The sequence below is a fragment of the Humulus lupulus genome, chromosome X (genome assembly GCF_963169125.1).
Source record: "Humulus lupulus chromosome X, drHumLupu1.1, whole genome shotgun sequence".
In the NCBI taxonomy this organism is placed as follows: domain Eukaryota; kingdom Viridiplantae; phylum Streptophyta; class Magnoliopsida; order Rosales; family Cannabaceae; genus Humulus; species Humulus lupulus.
In genome coordinates, this window is record NC_084802.1 from 188,861,387 (window position 1) to 188,872,377 (window position 10,991).

Consider the following 10,991-nt stretch of genomic DNA (forward strand, 5'->3'; position numbering starts at 1 on the left):
TGGAAGGAGGACATGAGTCTTGTTCAGCTTGATCTGTACATTAAATTTAAATTCGGATTATCATTAACATAATCTAGATATATTAGAACAAAACGTACCAAAACTAGTAAGGAAATATACTTACCGAATCACTCAAATGACCGTTATGGTCGCGGATCCAGTGGTAGACGGCCTTGCATTGCTTGAGATTCCAAAAGTCGATTGGAGCCACGGTGCGGTCTAAAAAATCATTACTCCAATCCACATGTGTCAGATATACAAGCTAACAAAGGAACAAAGCATCAAGGTCATTGCTAAACCAACTTAAAAACAAAAAAAATAATAAAAACAAATGTGAATTAGCTCACTTGCAAGAAAATTGTGCAGCCACCAACATTCTTTGTATGGTGAGTCTCATACCTAAATAGTGAAATCATTAGGTATCGAAACCCCGCAAACGCCCAATTCTTTTTTGAAATGCCACTGGTCTATAGCAGAGAGTGAAGGTAACCTGTGCTTGCGTCAGTGCCGATCTTCGGGCATAGAACGAACCTGATGGCAACTAGAGCAAACCTTATCAAAAAGAGTGCATCACCTTCAGTGGACTCTTTCAAGTCCTTCTCCAAAGAAGTCAGTGATATCGTGTACCTTCCCGTCCCCAACAACTCCTCAACCTCTGAAATTTCTTTCGCACCCTCCATTACCACAGGTTCCCCACCATCATTTATAGCCATAACATTGGAGAACAGCCAGACAGACAACTGGATGGACCTGCCAAACAAATCAAATCTGCTTATGGTAGGGTCAACGTGCTCAATGAGATAGCTGACTATCTTTTGTGTCAATGTAAGGGCCCTCCTCCCTTAGGAACATGCCAAAACCGACATTGAGAACATCATCCTTCTACTCTAGGCTCATCGACTTTACAATGCGCGACAACCTTTCAAATGAGCGTCTTCCAGAAACCCAATGCAACTCATCCCCCTTCAATGTACCCTCATCCTCACCCACTTCAGAGTGTTTATCTTTCTCCTCCCCAGCTTTCAAGTTCTTCTTCTTGGGACCAATATCCTTTCTACTGATCTCTTCCTCCTGTACGGGATCATCCCCTTTCCACCGTGCCTTCTCCTCGACTGACATTGCCTTAAATTCTTTCTGCAAATTATCCCTTGCCTAAAAATGAGAATTACTTACTTCATTAGCACCAGTACAAACATGACAAGAATTGGATAAAAAAACAAAAAATAAAACACAAAGACAATGAGTAATATGAATTAGTACAAACTAACCTTTCTATTTATCATCTCCTTGTGTGTAGCTCGATAAGCTTTATACTGTGCTTTGTTGCATAAATAAAGGTGAATTAGCAAGTTAAATTAAATTTTACAACATAGGTATGTCCATTAAAAGCAATGCATAAAAAGAGAAAAAGAACCAAATATTAAAAGAAGTTCTGCCATGCAGCAACATTGTCCTTCTTTGGACTGATCACCATGTTATCGCTATTTGGATTTCACTTCTTCCTACCCTTTGGTGCCATGTATGCAGACCTATTAAGCATAATGGAATTTATCAATATGCCAAATCTAACAATATAATACCAGACTTTCAATTTAATGCCTAATTGCAAATATAAGCTAATCCGACTTAGTACACAAATTCAAAGAAGTAGTACATGATACTACACTATGATATGAAAATAAAAATGGAAGAAATAAAATAAAAAAAATAGAATAATTCAACTCACAGTCCTAGGGACAAAGTAAACTCAATTGTATACAATTCTAACCAATTCTTTAACCAATAAAACCAATATTTACAAACAGAAAATAACAAAGACACTATAACATGTCCATGTTTATAGTACAATGATGTAGGTCTACCTTAAATTTTTAAGAACAAATCAAGACAAAATAGAACAAATATTTTGAATCCATCTAAAACAAAGTCACAGAAACAGAACTTCATCTATTTATAATTATAATCATCTAAGGCACGTAAAGCAACCCAAAGCATTTATTCTAATAACAGTACATATCACATAACCAAAAATTAATTCAATAAACACACCAAAAATGAATGTCAAACGACCCAAACCAAACAAGTAAACATATTATAAACACATTAAGGCAAATTCCTTGTTTATAATGTTCTTTAACCCAAAGCATTTATTCTAACAACAGTACATATCAAAAATCAAAATTTCAACGACAGAGATAGAGAAGAGATACAAATTTCTAAGAAAAAGAACATCGATACTTACTCGGCACTAACAATTTCTAAATTTTCTTTAGAAAAATCTGAAAAATGAAACACAAACGAAAAACAAGAACAACAAAATCAGTGGAATAAATAACCGATTTAAAAGCCTAAAAACAGGAATGAAAAATAAATTGAGAAATATTTTTAAAATACCTCAAAGTACACTCGGATAGATTGAAAAATCTTCCACCCTTTGACCTCCAATGCAAGACCTTCTTCTGAAAAACGAGAACAATGTTGTACACCCTAAATATCCATGGGCTATTAGCAAGCTGAAAAAAGGCATAGTTATATCAACCACGTGGAAGCCACGTACTCGGAGCTGCTGTTACAAGGTCATGTCTCTTTAGCTTGAGGTAACCGAAGGCTTAATGAGATTACTAAAGAGACGGGTTGGAAGTATGGACACCATGAGCTGAGATTACATCAAGCTCGAGATACGAGCTTGAGTTGGCACCTCTGACCTTTTATAAAGTCAACCACGCAATGTAAACATGCATATATCAGACATCACGTGTCTGATCCATCCCTGAATTCTCGGACACGTAGCGTAAACGTGCATGTTCAGGCACCCACGGCTGGGTTGGGCCGTGCGGCCATTATCCCCCTTACCTATTGATTAGACCACACTTCAATGTCAGGTTTTAGGAATTAATCATGAATGTCACAGAAGTGACATGATGGGTAAGAAGGTCACGGGATGACCTCCCTTGCCAACACCCAGGTGCCCCCTCCTTATAAATATGGAGACCCTGAGAGTTGCAAGGGGTTGGATTCTAATTTGTAAAGAAATACCCTGTAAAGAGGATCAGAGAGATATCAATAATATTGGCTGGTGGACTAGAAGGATTTTAACCTTTGAACCACCTAAAAAAGTATTCATGTTATCATTTTACCAAGAGATCATTCATCTATTACGATTCATTATTTAGCATTAATCCCTCTCCTCATTCTATTAATTATCTGTTGCTGAAGAACCGCGTCAACAAATGTAATCAGTGAAATAAATATGCGATTTCAAACCCTAAAAGAACAAATGAAAAATAAATTAATAAATATTTTTAAAATATCTCAAAGTACACTCGGATAGATTGAAAAATCTTCCACTCTTTGAACTCCGATGAAAGACCTTCTTCTCTACTGGTTATAGAGAAATGAAGAGTAACCAAAAATATAAAAAAAAAAAAGAGAGAAAATGGGATTATTGAACATGGTGATGCAGTAGCAAAGAAATACAGAAAAACTACCTTGAAGTACAGTCTGGAACTCTACAAAAAAATTCACTCTTCAACCTTTCTGAAGACCCCCTTGCAAAATGAAAAATCGTCTTGATCGACTTGTTGCAGAGAAATGAAGACCAAAGAAACAAATGGGAGTACTGAAGGCAATTCATGGGCGGTTTGAATGAAATGGGTTAAGTGGATAGGCGATTTTAAAAAAAAAGGTCACGTCTGTGTCAAGTAGTTTTGATAAAATTGAGTTTTTTATTACCAAAAAATTGATTACATAATTTTTAATATTAAATTTGCAACTGGTTGCCCTTCTCTTTACTAAACCAATACCCTAGTACCCTTATTTCCCTACCAATGTACCTATAACTAACCCTTCCCTTAGATCTACATCCAGTGGCTATTGTTCCTTAGAAGAACACATTCCATTTTGACAAGGGCAGGACAAAATCTATATATCTATTTGATTAATAACCACACATATTATATGTGTTTCGTATGAGGTGATCCATATGAATTAAAATTTATAATTAATAATTCTATCCATTGTTTTGTTTATTGCTTGTAATGTGTCTTATCATACAATATATATTTTTATCAACATTCAGCAACAATTTATGATTATTGCTTATTTAACAGTTTAAAATATATAATATAACACTATAATTTAGTTATAATCAGATAATATAACACATTTAATGTTCCAATATTATTGAGTAAATTGTGGTGACATGATAGCTTATCCCATAATCTACTCCATGTGATTTAAAACCCTGGAAAGAAGACAATTATTATTATTATTATTTGATTTATGAGTGGAAATAATTATGAAAATTGTCGTTGTCTTCAATCCATAGGACAGTGGTTCGTGGATAAGCCCATGATGTGGTGCGTTACGGCTATCGTTAGAATCCATGCTATATACCATAGACTCTTCCCCGCTCTCTTCATTGACTTTGTCTATTCTACTACTAGCACTACATCCATTAAAATTCAATTTAGAAAAGAAAAAAAATATTATATATATATAACTTAAAATATCATATTTATTAATATCTAATGTACTATTACTCATAAGAATCTTTTTCTTTTCCATTTATTATATGACATTTAACGAAATTACATGCCCTTTTTGATATTGATGTTAAAATTTCCCATCAATATAATGAGGGGGGAGTTTTTAATTTTATGAAAATTTCCTTTTTTATTTTGTACTTCTTTTGTAAATAAATATCCTTAAGTTTGATAAAAATAGTATTCAAATCTCTCAACAAATTTTACAATAGATATAAATATAATGTTTCCTAATCAACATTTATATATATACATACATAAAAATAATATAAATAGAACACAATTTTCATTAACATTCTTTTCTTAAGGGATTTTTTATTTTAATACATTGTATTGGATCATTAATTATTACAAAATTCAGGTGTAAAAGGTAAACATATATTTAATACTATCAAAGACGACCTAGTGTAGGTCCAGTAAAAATTAATTGATTCTTTATAATTTAGTAATTTTTTATTCAATATTAACAACCAAAAAAAAAACCCCCCAAAAATTCTTTAATTATTCACTCAATATAAAAAAATCCCCATAAATATTTTTTAAAGTAATTAATCATTCATATAAAGAAATAAAACCATTAAAATTAATTTTAATTTTTATTTGAACTAAATAAGTATAATTTTTTTATTTATTTTTTTCTAAGCCTCCACTGTACAAAAGTTATAGCTCCCTCACTAAATACCACTATACACAATTTATTTGTTTTTCTCAAACTTCTATCTAATGGTTCTCTTATAAATTTAGCCGTTGAATCATCAAATACACATAAAAATGGCAAAATCAAGAATACAATTATTTTCAATTAATTTATTATAACTTTTCTATGGAGTGAGCTACGGGTAAAAGAACAATAAGTGGTACATACAGCAAAGAGAAAAAAAAAAAAAAAACTCTGTTTCTTCAATTTTGTATTCTGTTGTACGATGTAATGTAACAGAAGTTTCTACCTTAAAAGTTTATACTTTCTGTAACTTTTCTTAACAATAAACAAATATATGGGACGTGTTAAGACATGTCTGTTACTAAATAAGCTCCTCTAACGTCTCTTTTTTTTCCTGTATCGTAGACTGACTCGATTAGCTCAATACTGTGTTTGGTTTTTACAGTTAGATTAGCCCACTAATATTTTTTTTCTTTTTCAATAAATAATGTTTTTTTTAAAGGGAATAATATAATTTTTATTAATTTATTTTATGTGGATATTTGTATATAAATATATATGTATATATAAATTTAAGTATGTATTTTGTTTGGATAATCACAGTTACAAAAGGGTTCACATCAACAACTTTATTAGTTATATAAAAGGGGTCACAGCTCTTAACACTTTCGGCTGCCGGAAGAACCTGATTTTAAGATTCTCGTTCTTCCCAGCAAAATAAATTCATTAAAAAAAAAACAATTGTATTAAATAAATTTAAAAAAATTCTGTTTGTGGAATTTTAGTTTAAGAGCTTTCTAAGTTGTATTCCCTATATACCCTTTCCAAGCTCATGAGACGAGAATTTTGGGAAATCACTTCTTTCTCTCTCGATTTCAACAATCTTTGGTGTTAGAAGTTTCTTTCCCTTTTTAAATTTCTGGGTTTTCTGATTTGGAAGAAGAGGCCTGAAAAAGGTGAGATTGAAAGAAGAAAAAAAGTATGCTTTGCCGGATGGTTTTGGTACAGAGGAAGAAGAATCCTGGGAAAGTTCCGGTGTACCTGAATGTGTACGATCTTACTCCCATAAATGGCTACGCGTACTGGCTTGGCCTTGGAGTCTATCATTCTGGTGTCCAAGGTAATTGGGTTTTCTTTCTTAATTACGTTTTCTGAGCTTTGTGGCCCGTTTGTTTGCCGAGAAAATTTGGAAAAGTGAAAACTTATTTAGACACAAGTTTTTTTTTCCTTTCTTTTCTGGGCCACTGTTTGTTGAAGGCGGTGGACTTTTTTAGATCCAGTAATATGTTTTTGAAGTGAATTAAGGTCTGGATCTGCGGTGATTTAATTTGTGTGAAATGTTAAATAAATACCAGAATTATCCATTTTAGTATTTATTTTTTCTTCATCTAATTTGTTAAGTTATCCATTTTGGATCGAGAACCTGGTTTTGGTTATTTTGTCTGAGAAAATTCGATTCTGTTTAGTTTTTCTAATTTCTAGTGGCTAATTAGTACGTGAAAAACGATTTTGTCTGAATTAGTGTTAGTATTTTGGTAATATTTAATTCTGTCAATCGATAAAAACCAAGGATTTTATATTTATTTTTAATTTATAAATTATTTCTCAGAAACCACATATTTACTCGGAACGAGTTTGTATTTTTCTTTAAAATTTTAATAATGGATTTGCTTACCTCAATTGACCTTCTTTCTTCGAACATATATAAATATATTCCTAGTCTCTGGTTTTTTAATTGATTATTTAATATTTATTAATTTATTGGTGTTTTATTCAGTCCATGATGTTGAATATGCCTTCGGAGCCCATGACCATGCAACTACTGGAATTTTCGAAGTGGAACCTAAGCTTTGTCCAGGTTTCACATTCAGAAAATCGATTCTGATTGGTAGAACAGATCTTGGACCCAAAGATGTCCGTACATTAATGGAGAAATTAGCAGAAGAGTATTCTGGGAATACTTACCATCTTATCACCAAGAACTGCAACCACTTTTGTAACGATGTGTGTATCAGATTGACTGGGAAGCCTATCCCTCGTTGGGTCAACCGACTTGCTCGACTTGGTAAGAATTCTATTCCCTTCTATGCCCCAAATGGATTCTTTTACTTACTTTCAAATCCATATGCATGTTCATATATTTTCCTTATTTTTTTAATATATCACACAGAAGAAAAAGAACCAGTTTGATTATAATTTCCCATGGTTTTTGGTCTCTATAATGCTTCTATAGTTAGCCTTAGATTTCACATGGTAGCACAGTCTTTTGCTTGCTTAAACATTGGTTATTAGGAATACTTGGGTTCATTCTAATTTGAGTTGAATAGAACTCGTGTTATTGGCAACTAAATCTTTTGTTACTTGCCTTTGAACTTAGGCCTTTTCTGCAATTGTGTTCTTCCTGCTGGTTTGAACGAAACGAAGGTTCGGCAAGTAAGATCAGATGGAGTTTGCGACAACCAGAAGAAGAAAATGAGAAGCCATTCAAGTAGGTTTCCCACATCTACTCGCCCATCATCGTCGACTTCATTGTCTACGCCTTCTTCTGGCTCTTCATCCAGAAGCAGTAGACAAAAACGTTGTGTCCCACCATCGTCTTCGTTGATTCATTCTTCTTCAACCTCAGCTTTGTCATTGAAACTTTGATAGCAGCTCCTAAAGCTCTACAAATTTATATTTTGAATTCAAAAGATGGGACAAAAAAAAATTAAGAAATTAAAAAGAAGATGAAAACATGTACTTCTTGCCCCATTTTGTTTCTGGGTTTTGCTAATCTTTTTCTTTAAGGTTGTTAAGAAAGGCTGCTTAGAAATCATTGCAGCATTTTCCTTCGCTGTAAAATGCATCACTTTTTTCTATGGCGTATGAGGAATGTATCATATTCTTATTGCCAAACTAGTGTTTGTTCAAATGTGTTTGGTGGTGCAGCTGCTTAAACAGGGAGAGATTGAATTGAGCAGTGAAGTCTCTGTTGTATATGTTTTGTACATTATATAGTAAATCGTGTGCACAGTACACTTCTAATTTTTATTTTATTTTGGTTTTGAAATTCATATCACCAATGTTAAAGTGAAATTTATAATGAAGATATTATTATGCACTGGTCATGGTCATGAACTCATGGTCCAAGTGTAACTATTGTACAATCGGGGGACCCTCTTTTACCTGTTTGATGTTAGCTGGATTTTGTGCCCTTCAATTTGAAACCAAAAATCATAACTCTATCACAGAGTAATTTTCAGAGCTATTTTCACCGCACTGCACCAATACCCTGTACTGCAAATAATTTTAAAACAGTGCAAACTTTCAAAGTTGCGGTTGTAGCATAATTTTGTAAAGACTAAGAAAGTGTTCACTACATACAAAGTAAAAAAGTAAAGACCTTACAGGGCCTTAACCCCACAGTTGAGAAGACGGTGCACGTTACCATAGTCTCATAAAATGATGTATTGCCATTTTAACCGAAGATCACCAACTCACTCAATTAATCTCGTTATGCATTATACCATATTAACATTTATTGGTGAATGGGAAGGACAATTTTTTTCAATAGGCCATCTCCAACATTCACTGCATTTAAAATCTACTTTAACTTCATTTTATTTTTCACATTTTTTCCCTTCAAATTACTATTTTATCTAAAATCACTACAAATTTCACTTCAACTTTTACTTAAAAAAAATATTCATTTTTTTAATTCTTTTTAATCATCAATAATAATTTAACTAATAACGATCTTATATAATTAAGTAATGATTTTATATCAATAAAAAAAAGATATAAAATTATTAATAAACTTGTTGCGAAAAATAATGAATATGCTTGCAAGTGCACAAATTGAACAAGTAGTAAAATAGTCTAAAGACAAATATCGTCCCACAAGGATTAAAATCAATTAAATAAATTAAATATAGCAAATACTAAATCCTAACTTTATATAAGCAATCAATTCTGAAAGATAACCAGAAGCAAAATAATAAATAACTATGAATTTAAAAGAACAAATAACTAAATGTGAATAGACTCAAGATAATAACAATTGTTAAGGTTTCAACTTCACTCTCTAACAATTTTACCCCCAATCATTAATGTGCCTAAATCAATCCAATATGTTCAAAAACCTAGAGTGTTGTTTTATGTGTATACCATCTCTCGAGTGCCGCATAAAGAATGTGTAAGTGATACCCCTATATCTCTATACGACCATTTATCCTTACTTTCATTAAGTTTCACTCTATAAATAATCCTAAATATTCCACCTCTTGATTTCACAATCTAGAATTATCTCGGTTACCTAGTTTTATGCTTATCTCTCGATCTCACACAACCTAAGTTGTTCTACCCACTCCCAGATTGTTTGAATGTTCCCCTCTTGAGTAATAATTTTCACAATCTAAATACAACCCTAATTATAATTCATATACTATAAAGAACAATATGAAAATCCCAATTAAAGCAACAATGATTCAAAGTAGAACACAAGAACAATATTTGACTAAAATAGACTTTGCATTAAATCATAAAAATAAAATCATGTCAAGATATCCATCTACGCTGTAACACCCCAATTTGTTAATAAGGTTTAGGACATTGATTAGCGTGCCTGGAGGGCAATAAGTGAATTAACATGTTAATATATGAACTTGAATGAATATGTGATAAAATGCATGTGTTAGGTGGTATAAATATGCATGTGGGCCTCGTTTGTATGTTAGGGGTAAATTGGTAATATTAGCCCGTTGAGGGCATAAATGTATTAATTGTGTAATATGATTAGTACCACGTGTGAGTGGTGATGTTACTGTGATGCACATGCCGAGACGGTCCTAGGGAGCTAATTAGTTAAAAAGTCACAGCGGGATTAAATACCCGGCTCGGGAGGAGCCTAGGGGTATTTTGGGAATTTTACACTTTGAGTTTGTGAGCTAATGGTTAATGGTGACTGAGTAACTTGAGTAACCATTAAGAGTAACAGAATTTAGATAAGGAAAATGGTAGAATTATAGAAAAGGTGAAATGGCAAAAATGCTCTTGAGGTTTAGTTAGGAAAGGGTTTTGTGAGAGGGGTAAAATTGTCTTTTGGAAAAGGTTAGATAGCTTCAGCTGAGGGAAAGGATGAATCACGTTTTACACTTGGTTATATTTGGTTTATGCTGGAAATTGAAAGAGAAAACTAGAAGGAAAGGGAAACAAGAAGGAAGATGAAATTTGGAACCTAGGAGGAGAATCAAGAAGCTTGAGGCAACTAAAGTCAAGTATAGGTTAAGATTGTTCAGAGGTAAGAGTTTATCCTCTGTTTTTGTTTAAGTTTAAGCTTGATTTTTAGAGAGTAAGTGTGGAAATTTAAAGATAGTATGGCTGGTTTTGCATGGAAACTCAATTTGGTAATCAAGGGGAGAGTGGCTTGAAGCTGGGATTGGAGAGAGTTCAAGCTTAATTCTTGATTGAGGTAAGAGTTTTAAACATTTTTGAATTTTCGTATCTGATGTGGTTTAAGAATTTGGAAGCCTGGTTTACATTTTTCAAGCTCTGGTTTAAGTTTTAAAAGCTATGGTTTAAGCTTATGAAATCTGAAACTAAAGTATGGATTTTGGGTGTGATTGTGTGTTTGAGCTTGTTGTTGGTGTTTATAGGTTGTGAAATGGTTCATTTGGGGTTTTAAATTGGTTTTGGGGTTTAGGTTGAATTGGAGGTGTTTTGGCTCGGGAAAAACGCAGGGGGAAACCCAGAATTCTGGGTTCGCGAAGGGGCACCGCGGCCCTGTTCTTTGGTGCCGCGGCGTAGGG

At 33.0% G+C, this 10,991-nt stretch overlaps 1 protein-coding gene across 1 annotated transcript; it reads left to right on the forward strand.

Annotated features, from left to right (window-relative positions):
- The first annotated feature begins 5,865 nt into the window (after positions 1-5,865).
- LOC133803457 (deSI-like protein At4g17486) lies at positions 5,866-8,258 on the forward strand. The gene is made up of 3 exons (XM_062241511.1): positions 5,866-6,325; positions 6,983-7,270; positions 7,583-8,258. The coding sequence occupies exons 1-3, from the start codon at positions 6,187-6,189 to the stop codon at positions 7,849-7,851; spliced, it is 696 nt and encodes a 231-aa protein (XP_062097495.1). The 5' UTR covers positions 5,866-6,186; the 3' UTR covers positions 7,852-8,258.
- The last annotated feature ends 2,733 nt before the right edge of the window (positions 8,259-10,991 follow it).

Coding starts and splice junctions, on each gene's coding strand:
- LOC133803457 (XM_062241511.1), top strand. CDS start 6,187: ATGCTTTGCCGGATGGTTTTGGTACAGAGGAAGAAGAATCCTGGGAAA. Junction 6,326..6,982: donor CTATCATTCTGGTGTCCAAG/GTAATTGGGTTT, acceptor TGTTTTATTCAG/TCCATGATGTTGAATATGCC. Junction 7,271..7,582: donor CAACCGACTTGCTCGACTTG/GTAAGAATTCTA, acceptor CTTTGAACTTAG/GCCTTTTCTGCAATTGTGTT.